Source organism: Elgaria multicarinata, chromosome 15 (assembly GCF_023053635.1).
Source record: "Elgaria multicarinata webbii isolate HBS135686 ecotype San Diego chromosome 15, rElgMul1.1.pri, whole genome shotgun sequence".
Taxonomy (NCBI): domain Eukaryota; kingdom Metazoa; phylum Chordata; class Lepidosauria; order Squamata; family Anguidae; genus Elgaria; species Elgaria multicarinata.
Genome location: NC_086185.1, coordinates 33,256,958 through 33,279,575, shown reverse-complemented (window position 1 = coordinate 33,279,575; position 22,618 = coordinate 33,256,958). Strand labels below are relative to the sequence as shown.

The following is a 22,618-nucleotide window of genomic DNA, read 5'->3' as shown; positions in this document are numbered from 1 at the left end:
ATGTCAGCCATGGTGCCGTTTACCACATGGTCATCCCCAGGGAAGAACACATCTAAAAAGACTTTTAAATACACTTCTGGCTTTTAGTTGACCAAGGAATAAGAAACGTATGGCAAAGTCTGCCGGCAAACAGAGGATCTTCTGAGACTCTTCTCTGTTGTCTGGAGTTTGATCCAGTGCAATTTGCCCAAGCACCCAGGAATTTATGTGGGTGTTGAGATAGAGTGGACATGTGTCCTATTTTACAGAGGACTGTCCTCTGTTTCAAGGTGTCCTCTGCTTCGAAGGCTGCCCCATCCAATTCCAATTAAAGATGAAGAACCCTAAGACGGGAGAACAGCTGGGTCCCTGGCATTGCCCATCTGCAGTGAGCACCTGGGCAGCAGACTGAACAGGGAGGCACACAGCTCACCTAGTCACAGTCTTCTGAGCTAAGGTGAGAATTGCTGTAGTTATATTTAAATTATAATGATAAATTCTAAATCTGCATCTATACATGCAGATTCTATGCAAATGGATGCCTTCTTTTGTCCTCTCTTACGGTGATGCATTTCTTCCTTTTTGGAAATCCATTTGTGACTGCCTAAGGTCACAAATGGATTTCCAAGCGTACTATCAATATGTTAATGGCTATGGGGGTAAAGACCACATATTTGACCTTGGGGTGCTCAGTCCCCAGTGCTTCTGAGATATCCGGAAGGACTGCTACTAGCAAAGGGGTGTGGCCTTTACTTTTCTCCTGGGGTATCTGTGTGGATGGCTTTCCCCCCTTCAGATGTGTGATCTGGATACCCATCCTACCTGGAGTCAAAAACGAGCTTTTGCCAAGTCAGGCTGGCCTGTGGCACTCTGGGGTGTCATAGGAGCCGCCTCAAGCCCTTTTGCTCTGGAAGCCTCCTGCTGCAAGGGCATGTGCTCTCTGCCTGAGGATGGCATGGACTGATTTCCAGGAGGGAGGATCCTGATGCGCATCAGGATCTCAACAACCATTACCTATGTTTCTGACTCCATAATTGGTTCAGCAATGGGGAATTCAAAAAGCCCCAGCCAAGAGTGCTCCTTGAGTCTTTCACAGATTTCTCTCAGGAACAAATTATGTGTAAATTGCCATCCACCATGTTTTTGTTACATACTTAGTGACAATTAAAGCCCAGCCCTGCCTGTAAATGAACAAGTCAGCCTAAAGCAATATGGGTAGATATGAGGTGGCAGTTTATCTGCAGTGAACAGATTCCAAAGAGGTCAAGAGAAAAGCGAGGAGCTGCAAAGTGGTGGATTCGGCCTTGGTGCATCTTTTCTAGGAAGTCTGAGATGCCTCCTTGTTCCTCCCTATTCAATACATGTGTTCAGTGCTTCTGGATCCAGAGGGCCAAGACTCCCTCTCCTAGCTGATGTGCCACTGCTGCCTGTAGGAGGTCAACTGATAGGGAAGGGTTACAAAAAGATACAGCAGTCACCAACACCGGCAGCCCTGGGCAGAGTTCTCCCCTATCCCCTATAGGACTTCCAGCACAATTTACCCCATAACCTCACATCATTATGTCGTGGGTCTCCCCAGTCACTCTCAACAGCATTGGCTGCCACTGGTGGGGGCAGAATAAGTCACAGTATTATGATGGGGAGAGGGCTTTGGATGCCAAAGGAGCCAGGTTCAATTCCTGGCACCAGTTAAAAGGATGAGGTGGTGGATAAAGAGGAAGAAGAGCCTTCTCTGCCTGAGACCCTAAAGCATTTCTACCAGTCAGAGGAGACAATACCAGACTAGATGGACACATAGGGGCTGTTCAGACAACCTGCTAAACCCACACTTAGTGGTTGAGTGTGGGCTGTTGTGGAATTGTGGGTTGTTTGTTGAACCATGGGTTAGCGTCTTGTTTGAATGTCCGCAGCATGGCTTATGTTCTCAAACAAGCCACATTAAGAACCCATGGTCTGTTGGACTGTTCAGTCTGGTTAACAAGTGTGTGGACATTCAGTCAACACGCTAACTCATGGTTCAACAACAACCCACAGTCAACCACTGAGTGTGAGTTAGCATGTTGTCTGAACAGTCCAGAGGTTGGCTTATTTTCTCAAACAAGCCACCTTGAGAACCCTTTTTTGTTGTTGGGTTGTTCAGGGTGATTAACAAGCGATCCTGTGGACATTCAGACAACATGCTAACCCATGGTTCAACAAATAACCCACGGTTCAACAACAGCCCACACTCAACCACTGAATGTGGGTTGGCGTGTTGTCTGAATGGCCCTTGGTCTAACCTAGTATCAGCCAGGCAGCTGCCTGTACTCTTTTTGGGAGGGGCTGTAGCTGAATGACAGAACCCCTGCTTTGCTCTATAAAGGTATGCTATATCCTTGCCCTCGCTGAGCCTTTACACTAAAAACCCTAAAGATATAGATAGATAGATTAGATAGATAGACTTTTTTCCAGCTGAAAACCTCTTCCCCTAGCAGAAACAGGGAGGGAGAGTGAGGAGTAGCATCCTGATTTCTCATCCTGATACAGCAATTAATGAAGCTAATACAGTGCGTAAAGGGTACCGTGCATTTTGTTGCTTTCTACAAATTCTTCATCCTGGCGATGGGAATGGTTCCAATCCCCTTTGGAGTATTTTTTCACATTCTCCTCCAGGTACCAGGATTGGTTTTCATCAAAAATTAAGAAGAGGAGTGCAAACTCCTTGCTTACACCTTTCCTTCTCCCATCAAAATCCAGTGTTCCTTTACGGCAGACCTTCAGGGGGCCGAGGAGGCCACTAAACATATCCTGGGGGGAAAGCACAGAGGACAGTGGAAATGCTTCCCTTGATTCTTGCACGCCACAGGGCTTGTTACAGACAGTGCTGCATGCAGGCATTCTGCCTCAAAGTCTATTTCTGAGGGTCATAACCATGGATTCCCATCCCCCCCATCAGGCTTTGGCTGCTACTGCTCACTTGCAGTTACAAGTCCAGGATGATTTCCTGCATGCATAGTTCTTCTTTCAAAGGGTGCTCCCAGACGAGGCTTTTATCATGTAATCACCCTGCCTCATTCAAGGAATTTTACAGGGTTCCAGTGAGCATCATCTTCCATCTGGTGTTCTTCCACTGCTCTTCCTTCTTTTTTTTTCCACAAAAAAAAGATGTTAAGGAGAGAAAGATGGAATAGCTCCACAGTGTATTTTGATTGGTAGCACTCAGAGTCTTCCATCTGAGAGCAGCCGAAGTCAAGGGTTTAAAGATTATAGCAACTGATGCTGATGCACTTTCAATTTTTGATTTAAGCGCCTTTCATTCACTCACAATTTTTAAGGCTGCATACATATTCGGTAGCTTCACGCAACCTTAAAACAACAAAATCCATGATGATGTCCAAAATAAGCTTGTTTATGCAGGAACCATTTGCACATCCCTTGCACAAGTGAAACATTGCACAGTACAAACACAATGGTGCAGCTGCATCGTTCAAGGTCTTATACAAATTAGATGTGTGTGTGTGTGATAGAAATAGGACAACAGGGCTGCTGAAATGCTCAGAAAGCCCTGGGGTGGGTGCACAGTGGTGCGACATTGATCATATGACTCCTCTGTAATCGCGCACACACATACACACATGGGGCTTTCTGCTGAAGCTGCAGAGAAAGAAGTTGGGGACTTACTCTGACTTTTATCCCTGGAGCAAGGTGAGGATGTGCAAGATAGTGTCAGGATACCCCTTGCCTCACTCCAGAGTCACAGCAGAGGCACCAGGCAATGCCTGGTGGAAGGCAACTTGCGAGTGGTCACCTTACACCAGGGACAGGACGGGGGTGGTTCCGGTCCCTGGATGGCCACCCAGAAACCCCCAGCTCCCTTTTCAGCAACACCACCCTGGGGGAGGGAAAGTGTGGGGTTTGAGAGGAAGGTGACCTGGCGCCATGAAGACACCCCCGAAAGACAATGCTCCATACAAACCTAACCATATTAATAGGACTAAAAATTCATCCTCCACCCATCCCCCAGGTTGGAGCACTGTGGCTACCATAAATATGAGCCTAAATCACAAACAAGCCACATCTCTTTGCACCTGCCATCTATAGGATGGAGCTGCACTCACCTGAACAAAGGCAAATTATGCTTACTATACCTGTGGGGAAGTAAGAGTATCATCAGAAGGAGGGGTGGGGGGAATCGTGCTTCCCTACTGTCGCTTCCCCCCCATTTCTGTCTCATGATATACTTTCTTCATACAGGAAGAAAGAGGAAGTAAACAATGATTTTTATTGCACTGCTTTTCCTGCACATAGCAGGAAATGGTGGCACATTTTGTTTCCAATAAAATAAAATAAAATAAAATTGGGTTTACTGGGATCTTATTTTTTGTGTGGAAAAATGGCCAGAAGGAGCGGAAGGCATCATCAAAAGGACCCGTGAAAAATCGTGAGTGGTCAGTAATGAGCATGTGATAAAATGCTCACCTGATGACACTCTAAGTATCCTTGGAAGTCTGTATGTCACTCCTGTACAGTTGCTTTGTACAGTACAATATCTATCACAAAGGGAAAGAGAAAACCAGAGGCATGTGGTCGTCTTTAAGGGAGGTTTGTATACATTCACTTGTCTCTTGCCTTCTCTTATCATGCAGATAGAGCTATAGTGAGTTAAGAGCTTCTGCATACATTGGCCGTACTCACATGCTAAAGAATTCCGAACAAACCAGGAGGTGGGTGCCTGCCTGCCTGCCTGCCTGCCTGCCTGCCTGCCTGCCTGCCGTTCAACTGCTCCCACTTGGCTCCTCCTGGGAAGCAGGAGTGGCTAAAGAAGTCACAGTCCTTCTGTCCATGGTGTGATTATCATGATGTGCAAACCAAGAACTCTTGGCTTGTCTCTCCCCAAACAAACCAGAGTCATAAGTCATGGTTTGTTCTAGGCCTATGACTCTAGCTTGTCTGGGGCAGCCAAGGGGGAGCAATAGAGTAGTGTGCACCATCACGCTGACTCATTCTCAATCTGCAGAATTCCTGTGATATGCAAGCGCAGCCAATAAGAGCCTGTGCAAATGTAGGACAAATCTGAATTAACATCTTGGTGGAGAGTTTAATCCCAGGTGGCATCTTCTGCACCCAAAAAGTAATGGAAAACTGCAAACCTTTACAGGGTCTACTCTGGAGTAGTAAATCCAAGCTGCACAAGCAGAATCATTTGGTCCTGGACCAGATCTTTCAGGAACATTCCACCGATATGTTATAATTTCACCTGAGAGAGTGACAGAGAGAGACTTCTAGAAATGATGTCCTTCTAGTGGGTACTTCCCCACCCCAAAAAAGGGGGGCAATCATCACATAACAATTTTAAAAATGATGCCCCTAGCCAGATGTGGTGTTCACAATTACTACAGCAATGCATACAGTGGCAGCAACTACAATTAGGGCAACATCTGTCCAAGATGCTGGTAGCTAGTTCTGCAACACTTGCAGTTTGAACAATAGCTTCATCTCCTCTGTGAGATATGGGTCTCCTAACAAACTGAGGCTACATTTTATTACTGTTGGTACTGAGTTGGATTGCTTCCACCAAGGCTACCCCAAGACAAGCGGGATTGTCTTCTGGATGATTAAATATCGTTCTCTGTTAATCTACATTTACTGGTAGGCTGGAGCACAGACTCACCCGGCATTGCGGCTTCTGAGTTGCTGTTGTGCTTTTCCATTACTCCGTGGGCATGAATGGAAAAGGGCCGTGAAGCATTGTTCCTAAAGACGATGTTGAGGACATCTCCCACTTCTGCCCAAAGAAAGGGACCTGGAGACAGGAAGGAGGAGATTTAGGGCATAAAAATAATGGCATCAGTACAGTGTCCATTAAAGGGCTAAAAAGATGTGCTCTTGAAAGCAAGACGTGAGTGACAGAATGGCTCACGACAGAAACAGTACAAAAATGGCAAATTGCACAAGCTCATTCTGCTGTGCAACTGGAGGTATGCACATTTTCAAAAAAACATTGCTACAGTCTGGATGTTCCCACACATGGCAGAAGGGCAGTGGAGCAGTAGAGGCAGAGCTCACAAGGAGGCAGCACTGCCACTTTTTTTATTAGCAGTTCCAAAGAAAAACACTATTATAGCAGGGAATGATTCTCCATGATGTGGTAGATTTTATACGCAGAGATGGTTTACATGGGGAGCATTCAACAATGGCATTGCTCACCTGCACTCTGAAATGGTGTTATTCCATTCTACCACCTCAGCATTTTTAGCATCGCATTCTGCAGAATTTGTCAAGAATCAATCTACCATGAATGAAGCAGCCTGCAAATACTTACCCAGTATCCCTAGATGCTCCTCGCCATTGCTCCTGTTCTTTGGGGTCCTGAAGGTCCCATCCGTGTATTCCCTGTAAACAGCTTTCTTGTACCTGGAGCCAAGGAGTCCATTCTCATGGCTGAGAAATACTTTGGCATAGCTGTGAATTTCAAAGTTCCCACTTGCATTAATGATGCTTTCTTGGAATCAATAAAACAACCCACGCAGCCCTCTGTGCACAGACCAGTGCATTGCTTTGGAAAGATTTTTTTTTCTCAGGGGCATCTGGCTTCCACAGATGTGAACCTAGCTGAGATGAAGGGTGCCAGGCAGTGTCACAGAGAAGTTCAGCTCATCAGGGAGACTGCAGGGATGGGCAATGGACTAGCGGGAAGGAAAGATGCTAAAATTCCAGACTGTTTGCTCGCTGACTTCAGTTGAGGTTCTTTCAGGCTCCCTTAGGCTGGTGGGGAAGAGCCCCTTTTAGCCCAAGGGTCAAATTCTATTGAGGGGAAGCTCTTGGGGTCCGCATTGAAGTGGTGGGTGGAGCCAAAGGCTAAAGCGGTGGGGGTGAAACTCCAAAATACAAGCAGATTTTAGGTGGAACTTGCCAGCAACGCAGCCTTAGGAAAGCTATCTCAGCCTTTTAGGTACAAGGGTCAGGAAACTGCCAAAGTAGCGGTGGTGGCAGCGAAGGGAACAGGGCAGGAGTCATGGCCTTCTGGAGACCCCTGGAATGCTGGACCTGGTCCCTGATCCTGCACCCCTTCCTTGGGCCAATCATGCCTAAGTGATCCACTTATCTAAGGCCTCAGAACCTTCTGCCTCCTTATTGCAGTGCTGGGAAGCATTGGAGGGAGGGAAGTTCAGAGCTGGAAAGAGCTGCAAACACAGCCTTTTCTGTTTTGTATCCAGAGATTCAGGGAGGCAGGAATGGTATGAAATACCTGGAGAACTTAGAGGCCAAATTTCAGGTATTTTAGCTTGAGCTCAAAATCCCCCAGATGTTTTGTCACCAAGCAGCCAGGCAGAATGGGGCAGGGGAAAATACGGGCAAGGAAGAGGAGCAGAGACTTCAGTTATGCTGCTCCTTCCAAGAGATGGCTTTGTTTTAGACTGTGAACGGGGAATGTGGGTTTCAGGGTTGAGTGTGTGATCTCCAAGAGTGTTATTTTGGGGGAGGGCAAGGGAAGGGAGCTGTCATTCAACTCTGCTCACTGCTCCAAAGCACATGCACTTATTCTGTAGGAAACATTTTTGAGGGTATTTGAAGGGAATTCATTTGATGTTTTATGACCTGCTGAATTCAGGGGCTCCTTTATACAAGTGATTTATTGAACTCATGGGTGTTTGTGGGTCCATTATATGATGTTATCAATGACCAGGATGTCTCCCTTAAAATCCTGCTATTATAAGAACCATTTTTAATGTGGTAAAAAAGTGGAATCTTCTGCCACTAGATTGTGATGTCTCAATGGAAGTGAATGGAAGGGGAGAGTTCAATTCAAAACAAGTGGATAAAATCTGGATTTTATCACAATAACAACAAAACAAAAATTTTCCTTAATGATACATACATTTAGCAAAATCCTAAGTTAATGGACATGAATTAACACAATTTAAAAAAATTAATATTTTAAAAATGCAAATGTTAAAAATATAACAAAGACATGTGTCACAATATACAAATAATAACCTCAGTATATAAAAGCTTAATGCTAAAATGTTGTAGCAATGTAAATATGTATGTATGTATATTTGAACCACATATATAAAACTTTAAAAGCTACAAAGAAGGTTTTATACTCTAGTTTACACACACATATACACATTGTCATGTGTAGACACATATAGATTAACACTGAGTCAAACAAATAATACTCGGTTAAATCCACAATTGCCGTAGCAGACGTTCCACTAATGCAGTGGGATTTGTCTATCCTCCTCTGGCAGCCCTTGGTAAAATCTGTTAATATTAAACCTAATACTTATTCCCTAAGCCCTTTAGGCCTAAATTGAAAAACTACACAATGGCAGCAATTGACATTTATTTTGGGCGCCAACACAGTATCAGCATGAAAGGCACGTGTTTCTGACTAACCTGGTTAATATGGATGTTTACCATCCCCTGACCATATTCACTGCCCTCCTCTGAACCTGTTCCATTTTGCCTGCATCATTCTCAAAGTGCAGCATACAGAATTGGATACTTACTAGGCAATTTACGGATGTGCCATTCAATAGAAGGCTTGAAACAGATTTAGGGGCAAGAGGTGTGTGGGTTGTATGACACCTGTTTCCTTTCAAGGAGATGAAGCACAAGCAATCCCTTCTGACGCAGCCACTGTACCTTTCCTCCTCTGAGCCATTGTGCCTTGCCAGCACCCAGTGACGATCTTCTGCATAGTCCCACTCCACCTCCTCTGCCATGATGTAGAAGGTCCTCACCCGCTCATACCATTGGCCATGAAACTTGGGCACCTTCTTCCCACATTGCTGAACTGAGTAACGTCCCCTCATCCCAGACTGGTAGTGGTTGCTAGTCTGACAGTACACCTCAAACATTCCTAGAGAGCAGCATAAACAGAATAAGCAGAGGAGGCAGCAAACAGGTTCCTTCACTGTACAGTTGGGGGTTGGACTACAACTGCTCTCATCCTCAGCCACTGGGAAGGCAGTACCAGGGCAAAGAGGACCCCCATAGTATTTCAAGAGAAGTCACCATGGCCTCCCCACCTACTGTGGGAACTTCTGTTGCTCCTGACGTTTCTATTTGTATGACAATGGATCAACAACTCTTCCAGCAATCTGCCTTAAGTACTTCCACTAGTACTTTAATAGGGTTATCATTTGCGTTATTTAAAACAGCAACAAGAGAAACATCAAAAACATTTACAAAACCTCTCCAGGGTTTCTGGGGAGTGAAGAGAGAGTTGCGTGACAACTTGGGCACTAGTTTGGTGTTACCATCCACTTAACTTGCAGGACTGTGCCCCCCAACCCCCCTCTACACTCCCAGGTCCGAACTCAGTCTTGGAGAGAAAAAGTTCTGTTGTACCAAAGCATGTTGAGAAAACTTCCAAACTACCCCCTTCAAATGTTATTTATTTATTTATTTATTTATTACATTTCTATACCGCCCAATAGCCGGAGCTCTCTGGGCGGTTCACAAAAATTAAAACCATTCAAAGTATAAAACAACAGTATAAAACCATAATATAAAATACAATATAAAAGCTCAAACAGATAAAAACAGCAGCAATGCAAAATTACAAATTTAAAACCATGTTATTTAAAATTTATATATTGTTAAAATGTTGGGAGAATAAAAAGGTCTTCACCTGGCGTCTAAAAGCATATAATGTAGGTGCCAAGCGAACCTCCTTAGGGAGCTCATTCCACAGCCGGGGTGCCACAGCAGAGAAGGCCCTCCTCCTGGTAGCCACCTGCCTCACTTCCTTTGGCAGGGGCTCTCGGAAAAGGACCCCTGAGGATGACCTTAGGGTCCGGGCAGGTACATATGGGAGGAGGCATTCCTTCAGATAACCTGGCCCCAAGCCGTTTAGGGCTTTAAATGTTAATACCAGCACTTTGAATCGGGCCCGGACCTGGACTGGCAGCCAATGAAGCTGGAAAAGGACTGGCGTAATGTGGTCTCGTCGGCCAGTCCCTGTTAGTAAGCGTGCTGCCCTGTTTTGCACCAGTTGAAGTTTCCGGACCATTTTCAAAGGCAGCCCCACGTATAACGCATTGCAGTAATCCAAACGAGAGGTTATCAGAGCATGGATTACTGTAGCTAAGCTATCTCTGTCCAGATAAGGGCGCAGCTGGTATATCAGCCTGAGCTGATAAAAGGTGCTCTTTGCCACTGAGTTCACCTGTGCCTCAAGTGACAGTTCTGGATCCAAGAGCACCCCCAAACTACGGACCCGATCCTTTAGGGGGAGTGCAACCCCATCCAGGACAGGGCAAACATCACCTCGCCGGACAGAAGAACCACCCGCTAACAGTACCTCCGTCTTGTCTGGATTGAGTCTCAGTTTGTTAGCCCTCATCCAGTCCATTACCGTTCCCAGGCACTGGTTCAGAACAGCCACTGCCTCACCTGGGTTTGATGAAAAGGAAATGTAGAGCTGGGTATCATCTGCATATTGATGACACCTCAGTCCACATCTCCGGATAACCTCCCCCAGCGACTTCATGTATATGTTAAACAGCATAGGGGATAAGAGAGAGCCCTGTGGAACCCCATGGCTTAGGAGCCACGGCACAGAGCAATAATCCCCCAGCACCACCTTCTGGAATCGGCCATCCAAGTAGGAGCGGAACCACTGCAACGCAGTACCTCCAACTCCCAGCTCAGACAACCTATCCAGAAGGATACCATGATCGATGGTATCGAAGGCCGCTGAGAGGTCTAGGAGAACCAACAGGGTTGCACTCCCCCTGTCTCTCTCCCGACAGAGGTCATCCCACAGGGCGACCAAGGCAGTTTCCGTTCCAAAACCAGGCCTGAAACCCGATTGAAATGGATCTAGATAATCCGTTTCATTCAAGAGTGCCTGGAGTTGTCCTGCAACCACCCGCTCAAGCACCTTGCCCAGGAAAGGGATATTAGCCACCGGCCTGTAGTTGTTAACATCCTCCAGATCCAGGTTAGGCTTCTTCAGGAGTGGTCTAATTGCCACCTCTTTTAAAGAGGCCGGCACCACCCCCTCTCTCAAGGAGGCATTTACAACCTCCTGGACCCAGCCGGCGATCCCCTCCTTATTTAATGTAATGAGCCAAGAGGGGCAAGGGTCAAGCACACAGGTGGTCGACCGGACATGGCCAAGCACCTTGTCCACATCCTCGGGCCTCACTAACTGAAACTCATCCAATAAAACTGAACCGGACGGCGCTCCGAACACCTCTACTAGTGGAGCTGCATTAAGTGTGGTGTCCAATTCATGACGAATCTGAGCGACTTTATCTTCAAAGTGCCGTGCAAACTCGTCACAGCGTGCTACCGAGGGTTCCACCATCTCTCGCTCTGACCCAGAGTGTAACAGGCCACGAACCACACAGAAAAGCTCCACCGGACGACACTGAGAAGATGCAATGCTGGTGGAAAAGAACTGTCTCTTTGCCACCCTCACCGCCACAGAATAGGCTCAATAGTGAGCTCTAGCCCGTGTTCGATCAGACTCAGCACGAGTTTTCCTCCACCTGCGTTCTAGCCATCTCCCCTCTTGCTTCATTGCCCTCAGCTCAGGTGTATACCAAGGAGCTGACCGGGCTCTGCTCAGAGGGAGAGGGCGCTTGGGCGCGATCGTGTCAACCGCCCGAGTCATCTCTGCATTCCACAGAGCGACCTGGGCTTCAACAGGAGCACCAGCCATACCAGCAGGAAAATCCCCCAGAGCCCTCTGGAATCCATCGGAGTCCATTAGCCTCCGGGGGCGGACCATTTTAATAGGCCCCCCACCCTTGCAGAGGGGAAAGGCTGCCGAAAGTCTAAACCTCAATAGGAAGTGATCTGACCATGACAAGGGGGTAGATGTTCATTCCCCCACTTTCAAATCACCATCCTCCTGCCCAGTTGAGAAAACCAAGTCAAGTGTCTGTCCCTTTGCATGTGTTGGGCCGATGACATGTTGAGACAGCCCCATGGTTGTCATGGCGGCCATGAAGTCCTGAGCTGCCCCAGATACAGGAGCCCCAGCATGGAAGTTGAGATCCCCCAGAACCATCTTCCTGGGGGTCCTCAACACCAGATCCGAGACAACCTCCGTTCAGCTCAGGCAGGGAGACTGTTGGGCAGCAGGGTGGACGGTACACCAGCAGAATCCCTAATCTGTCTCGAGTACCCAACACACGGTACAAACACTCCAGACCAGTACTCGACTGAACAGGAAGCCTAGAGAGGGAGATTGTATTTCTACAGACCACGGCAACCCCCCCTCCCCGGCCCTCAAGTCGGTGCTGGCGCTGCACCGAATACCCAGGAGGGCAAAGCTATGTTATGTCTACCTTCACCCTAAAAGTATACGAACTTTAGAGAGAGATGAATCATTAATGGGTATATGCATTTACCTTCATTATCAGGTTGCATAAGGGCGGTGGCGAAGGTGTGAGGGAAGAGATTGGCTCCACTTTGCCTCATCCCATTCATCAAGACTGTATTTCCCTGGAAGGCTACATGATGGACATCAGCTTCACTCCCAAGGCCCAAGACATGCCAGGAAACAGTTTCTCCCTTGCATACATTCAGGAGGGGCAAATTACTGAACATGAATCCATTTATGGCTTTAACGAGAGGGGGGAAAAGCAACATTAGAAACCAAATGAACCTTGAGCTCATTTCTTGTTTTATTCCTCTAGGCCCAAATCCTGACAGTGTGTGCCAGACAATCACCCTTAGTAATGGCCAAACAGTCATCGTTGCTTCTTCAGCACAAGGACTAGACATGAAGGTCAAGGTTGTCAAGAACATGCCCCTTATTATAAAGGCAATATGCCTTCAGAACACCATCCTTCTAGACAATGCATGAGGGCAATGTCACACCTCCAGGGCGTGCATTACTTCTGCATATATAATTAATCTTACTGGTGGCAACACAAGACGTAATGATGGCCACCAGTTTGGATGGTTTTAAAAGGGGATTACACAAATTCCTGGAGCAGAAAACTATCAATGGCTACTAGTCCTGATGGCTATGTGCTCCCTCCAGCATCAGAGGTAGTATGTACACAAGTTCCTTGGGAAAACAGGCGAGAGGGTGCTGTTGTGTCCCCCTTGCATCGACGGCTGGTTGGCCACTGTGCGAACAGAGTGCTAGACCAAATGGACCCTTGCTGTGATCCAGCAGAGCTCTTCTTATGCTCTTAATTTATGTAATTTACTGCCACAAAAAAGTGGTGATGGCAGCTAGCTTAGATGGCTTTAAAAGGGGTTAGATCAATGGCCATGCTGGCTGGGGTTGATGGGAGTTGTAGTCAGACACATCTGGAGGGCAACAGTTTTGGGACTGTGATAAATGCATGGAGGAGGTGAGATCCATCCGTGTCTATTATTAGCCATGCTGGGAATAGGGTTAGGGTAGGAAAACTTTTGGGGCCATCTTTGGCCATCTGAAGAACTGTCCTGGGGACCAACAAGATGCGGCTGCCAGGAGAGACAGAGCCAAATACAAGTAACCTGCTCCAAAGATGGAGTCCAAGGCCCCTCCACACTAAACAACTCCATTGAACCCATAGCTTTGAGCACCAATAGACACCTATTTCACAGCAATCCCAGCTGCTGGGAAGAAAATGTGTTCATGTTTTTAAAAATGGGAGGGATTAGGGCCCCTTGCCCGGGGGCACACAGATGATGGCGGGCATCACGTTGCCTACCCCTGAGATAGAGGTGGGTTCAGAGGCAGCTCGCCATGGAAACACCATTCTGGGGAGCAATAGCACAGAGCGAGAGTTAGAGAAAGCTATTACCCACCCACTTGTCCCACTTAGGGTTTTCCCAGAGGCATCTTCTTAGGGAATCACTGTGGGAAGCAGAATGCTGGGCTAGATGGGCCTTTGGTCTGGTCCAAGTTATTTCTCTCATTCTTATAGTTTTCACCTGATTGTGCAGAGTGAATGTTCAGATTGGAGGTAGGGGAAGTCTGACTTTGTAAACCCTTACACACAACTCCTGGCATCTAGCCTTTTTCTAGTCTTTCCAACCCCTTCTGTATATGTTCAGATATTTGCATCCATCTCTACAATATTTAATTGCTTATGTTGAAGTTATTAAATGTTTGATTATTCCCTAATCTCCTGGAGCGAGTGAATGGACATACCGTGCATCCTGTTGGACTCCTTGAAGACTTGTTCTTCAAATGCATCATCTTTCCTCAAGGAATATTTCAGATATTTCAAATTTGCATCCAGATACCAGCTTAGGTTTTCATTAAACACTCCAAACAAGAGATAAAACTCCTTATCAACACCTTTCTATGATGACAAGAATAGACAAGATGTCAGGTTTTTGAAAAAATCAAATTCCCATGTGTTAATAGATTATTTGGTTATAGTCCACAACAAATTCGAATTTTTAGCAGTAAATGGTGGACAAAGAATTTATGCCTGGGGAACAACGTTCAGGTGGTTGCCTTGGCAACAGTGCAGGCTGGTGGCTCCAATGTCAATGGACCTGTGAATCAGCTCCAGGTTTCAGTCAAAACCACTCAGAACGCTAAAAGAAGTTTCCCAAGGTGTACCTTTGAGTGCGCCTTAGAGTTCTGCTGGTTCAGACTGAAACCCAGAGTGGATTCACAACTCCATTGGCATTGGGGCCATCAGCCTCCACTGCTTGATTCAAAATGGAAATGCAACCTGCTTAAAAACAGTGGCCAGCCAGATACGAACATCAGAAGAGCCCTGCTGGATCAAAGCATTGGGATCTCTAGTCCAGCATCCTGTTTTCTATACTGGCCAACTAGATGCCTTTCTCTGGAAAGCCCACAAGCAGGACTGGAAGGCAGCAACTTTCCCCCTCCCCACAACCCTCAGTCACTAGTATTTAGATGCTTACTGACTCTGGACATAAAGGTTCAAGGTACATATAATGGGATCTCTTAACTACCAACCCCCCAAAACTAGAATCTCTTCCAAACATTTTGTGCTAGTTTTGTGTCGTTTTATGCCACAAACCCTGAGTTTTGTGTCACCACCAAAAACGTGGAAGTGACAAACCCTTCGGTGTGGTCTGGAGAATGGGGGGGGGGGGGAATAAAATTGTCAGATCAACTCTAAACTGGTCCCAAAATTTGTGGCACAAAACTAGCACAAAACTTTGACACAGGTTTGGAGGTGATATGACAAAGTTGGTTTGTTTAGGTGTTCCCTCTGAACCTGCACTTGATGTATCAATACACAGGTTTTGGTAGTGGCAGAAAACTTAGTTTTTGTGGCACAAAATGGCACAAAACTTTGACACCAGTTTGGAGTTGATCTGAGAATGCATTTTTTTCCTCATTCACCAGACCACACTCAAGGGTGTGTTGTTTTCACACTTCAAGTGGCAGCACAAAACTTTTGTGCCTCAAACCCCGAGTTTTGTGCTGCCATCTGAAGCCTGAAAACGACATACTCTTAGAAGAGGTTCTTTCTACTTTCTCCACATCATGCATAATTTTGTAGTCCTCTATTATATCTCTCCTTACCCAGCTTTTTTCTGAGTTAAACTGTCCTGCATAGTACAACCTTTCCTCATAAGAAAGTTTCTCCAGTTCCTTCATCATTTTCTACACTTTTTCCAAATTAGCCATATGACTTACAGGGCATTGCCACCTAGTTCTAATGGACCCACCATGACCATGTGGCCCTAACAATAATTCGAAGGCAACACTTAAACTGACCAGCTATGGAAAAAAAATCATCCTTTATTTCTGTCATGGACAGCTACTGATACAAAGGTGTAAATCAGGAATTTTGGCACAGGTTTGGAGTTGATCTGAGAATGTGTAATTTTTCTCATTCACCTGACCATATATATCTAAGGGTGTGTCATTTTCACACTTCAGGTTGTGGCACAAAACCCGGGCTTTCTTGCACAAAACAGCACAAAACTATCACAAAACTTTGGCACTGGTTTGGAGTTGATTGGAGAATGCATTTTTTCCTTAAGGGTGTATCATTTTCACAATACAGGGTCTGGCACAAAACTTGAGGTATGTGGCAAAAATGGTGCACAATTAGCACAAAAGAACAGGTTGCTTACCTGTAACTGTGGTTCTTTGAGTGGTAATCTGTGCAGTCACAGATTACCACTCTGCGTTTGTGCTGAGTGCTCACTCTGGAAAGGCTTTTGTAGCTGAGAAATGTTATTTTAGTGGGGACCCTTCCCCCACTGTCCAGTGCACATGCTCCCACACATTCCCGCCTTCCCCTCAGTTCCTTTGTGACCGACAAGTCAGTCCTGGTACCAAGAGGAAAAACAGTACTCTTCCATATCAAAGGGTTGACACCTAAGAGGGGCAAGTGGGGGTGTTGAGTGACTGCACAGATGACCACTCGAAGAACCACAGTTACAGGTAAGCAACCTGTTCTTCTTCATGGTTTCTGTACATCACACTATGGGCGACTACCAAGCTTACCGGTGGTGGGTCGGTGTCACTGTAGTACTGCAGATAGGATTGCTTTTCTGAATGAAGAGTTGGTGCGAGAGCAGACATCCACATTATAATGTTTAACAAATGTCAGTGGACGTGACCAAGTCGCTGCCTTGCAAATGTCAACTAGTGGAATCCCTCTAGCAAATGCCATTGACACAGCTAAATTTCTAGTGGAGTGTGCCCTGACTCCATGCGGGAGGTTCAACTTCGATAACTGGAATGCAAGTTTGATAGTGTGTACTATCCATCCTGCAAGACATTGAGTTGAAACTGCATGTCCTTTTTGTTTTCTTCCATAACAAATAAAGAGTCTCTGGGCTCCACAAAAATGTTGTGTCCTGTCTTTATAAAAAGCTAATGCTCATCTTACATCTAGGCAATGTAATTTCCTTTCGAAGTCCATCGCTGGAGATGGAAAAAAGGTAGATAAGATAATAGGTGGATTTATATGAAAATCAGAGACTACCTTAGGCAGAAACGCTAAGTCCAGTCGAAGGACCACCTTGTCTTTATGGAAGATAATGAATGGAGAATTGGTATGCAGAGTGCAAAGCTCACCCGCCCGTCTTCCCAATGCTATGGCAACTAGAATGGCCACCTTCCATGTCAAGAGGTGGAGCGATGTCGTGGTGAGGGGCTCGAAAGGCTTATTAGTGCATTCAAGACAACTGACAGACTCCATTCTGGAGGTAGAGATTTAACCGGTGGTACTAAATTTTTTAGTCCACGTAGAAACCTTTTAATTATTGGTGTTGAGAAGAGAGTCATGTTCTGGATTTCTCCACGGTGTACAGATAGGGCTGCTAAATATACCCTGATAGAGGAATATTTGAGTCCCCTCCTATAGAGAAAAGTTAGAATGTCTTCCACTGAACAGTGATCTGGCTGAAAGGCATTGTCCATTGCAAAGATAGAGAAAGATGCCCATTTCCTGGCATATGACTGCCTAGTAGAAGGCTTCATCAACGCCGAGAGTACATCTTGGATTCCCAGTGGAAGATGTTGTATGGTTGAGAAATTGGTCACGTTTGGTGGCTCCACCATGCTGTGAGATTGAGTGTGTGCAGATCGGGATGGTGTACGCAGCCTCGAACGCAAGACAGTAGGGACGGAGTCAATGGTAGGTGTTCCCTTCTGCAATGCGGACTAGTGGTGAGAAACATGTCTGCCTGGGCCACCGGGGGGCAATCAAGATGCAGTCCATGTTGTCTTGTATTATCTTTGATACTACCTTGTGTAGTAAGGGGAACAGCGGGAAGATGTAAAAAAGAGTGCCATGCCATCGCCCATTGAGGCAGGCCCTATGCCTGCTCTCAAGCAGTATTACCTGCATGCTTTGTTTTCCTTGGTGGCAAACAGATCCATTGTCGGCTGACCCCAGTTGTGGAAGAGGTGCACCAGTATTGGTCTCAAGAGCTGCCACTCATGATGGAGATAAAATTGACAACTGAGGGAGTCTGCTAGATCATTGTCACTTCCAGCAATGTGGAGAGCTGTGAGATGTATGCTCATGAGAGTGACGAGTTTTGTCGAACGGATGCCTCCCTGTTTGTTGATGTGCACCGTGGTATTGTCTGTGAGGAATTGGATCTGGCAGTTCAACAGATTGACTTCGAACGCTATCAGAGCTTTCCTGACGGCTTCCAACTCTAAGAAGTTTATAAGATTTCGTGCTTCCTGAGATGATGAGCGGCTCTGAATTTGAACTGAGTCACAATGAGCCCCCCATCCTATTGTGGACACGTCCGTAGTGAGGATCTGGGATGGTGGTATCTGTTGAAAATGAACTTCATTTGACAGATGCCACATCCTTGTCCGAAGGGAGTGGGCGGTGTCGTGTGGAAGGCATAAAAAGTGATGTCTTGTATTGCGATTCTTGTCAAAGTGCTGTAGGAACCACAGCTGTAATGGGCGCATGTGGAAACTGTGGAATCTGGCCCATTCAACGACTGCCACCATAGAAGCAATGTAGCCCAGTAAACATTGTACCTTGTAAGCCGAAGAGTGAGGAGTTGACATTAGTGACTGTGCTCTGTGTATTAGATGTGCTCGAACCTGCAGGAGGTATGCCCTTGCTGTCGTGAAGTCGAGTTGTGCTCCAATGAATTTTATCGATTGAGTTGGTTGCAAAATGGACTTTTTGTGGTTCACAGAAAGGCCAAGTTTGTTGAGCAGGTCAAGGGTTAGTAGCACGTCGTTATGAAGATTGACTTTCGAGTCGGCTACCAGTAACCAGTCGTTGAGATAGGGGTATATCTCGACTCCCAGTAGACAGAGATGTGCACATACAACAGCCATGCATTTGGTAAATATGTGTGGAGCTGTAGCTAGGCCGAATGGTAGGATGCAAAATTGGTAGGTATCCATGCCAATGGTGAAGCAGAGGAAGTGACGGTATGATTCGTTGATGGAGATGTGAAAACAGGCATCTCTCAGATCTACAACTGCAAACCAAGCACCCTTTCTCAAAAATGGGAGAATCGATTGTAGAGTGGTCATTTTGAACTTCTTGGGCTGGATAAATTCGTTCACGCCTCTGAGGTCAAGAATAGGTCTGAGACCCCTGTCCTGGTTTGGGACCATGAAATATCGGGGGGGGGGGGGGAAACTTTCCTCGCATAGTGCAGGGAGGACTCTCACGTTCGCTCCTTTATGTAATAAAACAAGGGCTTCTTGGACAAGTACTTCTGATGGTGTCGTAATTTTCACAGTACTGAGAGGAGGGAGCATCTCGAACTCAATCCTGTAGCCTCTGAGCATGATATCCAAAACCCATGAATCCGTAGTGATGTTTTCCCATGCATGGTAAAAGGTGCCTAGACGATCCTTGAAAAAATGCTACTGAAGGGCGTGTATTGGTGACATTTTGAGAAGCCGTCTCCTTTCCTTTGAGGTCTGAACTTGTTGGTTGGGGCATTTGTGTTTCGTTGAAACACAACGTTGCTGCCCAGTCTGGAATCTTGGCATCTTGTCGAATGATTGTTTTTGCAAGTAAGGCTAATGCTGGCAAAACCAGCGACGGGGTCTCTGAGGCTGATTTTGCTGCTGTTGCTGACCAAGGCCCATCTTTTGGGCCCTATTCCGTACTTTTTGAACAGTGTCCATTTGTTCAGCTGTTTTTGCATTAAACAGTCTATCACCATCAAATGGTAAATCCTCAATGCATGATCTCACCTCAGGTGTAAGGCTGACTGATCTAAGCCAGGCATGGCGTCACAAGGCCACTACACCCATCATCAGTTTAGGATAGCAATCCATCTGATGGTGAGTGGTATTAATCTGGAGTTTCGACTGTCGAGAGGCTTGAGCCTGAAAGACCCGTGCTAACTCTCTTTGGTCATTGGGCAAGTAGTCGCACAGTGACCCAATCTTGTCCCATAAAAAGAGCTGTTATCGGGACATAAGTGCCTGGTAATTAGTAACTCTTAGACCTAGAGCAGAGGCAGAGTATGAACGGCAACCCATAAAGTCCAATTGGCGACCTTCCTTGTCCACGGGAGAAGCATGAGCCTTCTGGGACCTCAAGTGAGAAGACTCAACGATAATTGAATTGGGTCATGGATAAGCGAAGAGGAAGTCCACATCCTTAGCTTGCACCCGATACATAGACTCTAGTCTACGCCAAGTTGGTGTCATCAGAGAAGGTAAGTAAGTAAGTAAAGAGAAGTTTATTTGTGTAGCCAAAGCCATTACAAACATATATATAATCAAATAAAACAGAATAATCAAATATATTACAAATATATAAGATTACATTACAAGACTAAAATCATCCAAAAGCATCATTCTATAGACTCTATTCAGTCGCAACTTAAAACCTGATCATCATCATTAGAAAACTTCCTCCTTAAAATTGATGCTTTAAAAGCAAAACAGGCTACTTTTTCAGAAATGGATGGAGTAGTATCCCCCAATAAAAAATTAATCAAATATGAGTGAGACCTATTAGGTATAAGACCTAGGTCTTTAAACAAAGCTATTCTTACATCTTCATAAATTGGGCAGACAAACAGGTAGTGAGTTAAATCTTCAATTATATTAGATCCACATGGGCAAACTCTTTCCTCCAAAGGGATCCGTTGGTAACGTCCCTGAATCACTGCTGAGTTCATTGACTGGCACCAAAGAGCTGTAAATACATATCTCCACTTAGAATTAGTTATACTATTTAAATATTGAGGGTAAGGCATATGAATAGGCAATTTAGCATACCAGGGGGCAAGTTTTGACAAGCAGGCAGAAGTGCGATCAGCTTGGAAATCATATTTTAGGATATGAGACTTCAAGTAATGTGCTGCTCTCTCAAAACTTAGAGCACCTAAAGAATCCAGTGAAAGACCATACAAATCAATAAGATGCAGAATTTCCTGATTCCAAGGCGGATTTATCTTACAGTTGTATCTTGACATTTCTTCAAAGGCAGCCAAAACTAAAGCTGAGCCTATTCCTTTTCTCAATTTCAACCAGTATTTAATGGCATGTATATGAACTATAGCCTTCACTGAACGAAGGCTGGCTTCCAGCCGAAGGATAGAAGTTTCAAATCCTTTGGGTAAACCTAAAATCACCCATAGGTAATTGTTTTGGGCTATTTCTAAGTCTATTTTCAGAGAAGACCCCCAAAGTTCAGCACCATAATATATCTGGGCAACAACTTTAGCCTCATAAATTTTTAGAGCAGGAGGGATCTGTTTGCCACCACTGCCCCAATAGAATCTTATAAAGGAATTAACAGTATTGATGGATTTTTTTTTAGTATTATCAAAATGATTTTTCCACGAGCCAGTTGAGGAGAAATTTAGTATTTAAAGGACTTCACTTGTTCTATAGGATGTCCATCAATCTGCCATACATTTTTTTTATATATATCTATTGGCAAATACTAATATTTTTGTCTTTTCATAGTTGATTTTTAATTATCTTGTACAGCCAGTTGGTTAAAGGCTTTCAATAATCTCTTCAAACCTTGCTGCGTTTGTGACAGTAAAATGGTATCATCAGCATACATGAGTACTGTTATTTTCCTAATACCCAATTTAGGAGGCACATAATTATCATTGTTGCTTAAATTGATTATTAGTGAGTTTACATAAATATTAAACAGTGCTGGGGCTAGCAAACAACCTTGGTGAACACCTCGAGTGGTTGTTATCATATCTGATAACGATCCAGAGTGGTTCAACCTAACTTGGATCTTAGTATCAGAGTGAAGCTCTCGTATTAGCATCAGCAATCTTTTGTCTATAGATGTTTTACTCAATTTATTCCAAAGACGATCCCTGTTAATAGAGTCAAAAGCTGCTGAGAAATCAATAAATGCCGCATATAAACATCTTCGTTTCAATTTAACATACTTGTACCTCAAGTGAGACAAAACAAAGCAGTGATCTACAGTTGAACGATTGCATCGGAAACCCGCCTGTTCTTCTGCTGTCATCTCACTGGATTCAAGCCAATGATTTAGTTTTTTGGATAGATACTTAGCGTAAATATTTGACGCTACATCTAACAGGCTGATAGGGCAAAAATTGGCTGGTTTGCTAGGATCACCTTTTTTAAATATAGGAACTACTATGCTGATATTCCATTGAGGAGGGAAGTAACCACTATCATTGATTGATGTAAATAAAACTGAGATGATAGAGGCCCACCAGTTTGGTGCCGCTTTATAGACTTCACCCACAATTCCATCGGCACCAGGAGCCTTCCTATTCTTTAAAGTGGCAATTATTTCACAGATCTCACTAGGGGAGACAGGCTCCCATGCTGGCAAATCCTCTCCTGACTTGGGAGTAGGTCTATTAATCTTTATTGAAGTCTCCAAGAAATTATTATTAGAGGGTTCATTAATAAATCTCGAAAATGGTCTTCCCATACCTGTGAGGGAATTTTTGGTTCAGTCAATAATTTCCCATTTGACCTCGATTTATTAATAAGCTTCCAGAATTGCTGGGAGTCTCTACTTTGGGCTGCTACCAGGAGCTCATTCCATTGTGAACTAATATATATTGACTTTTTATAATTTAATAATTTCTTATAATTACTTCATAATTGACAATAGGAACAGATTAATCTAGGAGCGTGTGTCTTGCAGGCTATTCTTGCCGCTGCTTGCAACTTGGATTTGACCATTTTACACTCCCTATCATACCACTCAGGAAAGTTGAATTTCTGTGATTCTAAAAAAGCTTCCTTAGGGAATAAGGGTTCTAATGCCTGTAA

At 45.0% G+C, this 22,618-nt stretch overlaps 1 protein-coding gene across 1 annotated transcript in view; it reads right to left on the bottom strand.

Moving 5' to 3' along the window:
• HEPH (hephaestin) overlaps positions 1-22,618 on the bottom strand; it is an 82,429-nt gene that overhangs the window by 20,616 nt on the left and 39,195 nt on the right. The window contains exons 10-16 of the mRNA XM_063142119.1: positions 14,081-14,234; positions 12,336-12,548; positions 8,611-8,827; positions 6,281-6,420; positions 5,630-5,761; positions 5,109-5,215; positions 2,541-2,766 (exon numbers count right to left, since the gene is read on the bottom strand). Of these exons, the coding sequence (XP_062998189.1) occupies positions 2,541-2,766; positions 5,109-5,215; positions 5,630-5,761; positions 6,281-6,420; positions 8,611-8,827; positions 12,336-12,548; positions 14,081-14,234 (1,189 nt within the window). The remainder of the gene's footprint in view (positions 1-2,540; positions 2,767-5,108; positions 5,216-5,629; positions 5,762-6,280; positions 6,421-8,610; positions 8,828-12,335; positions 12,549-14,080; positions 14,235-22,618) is intronic.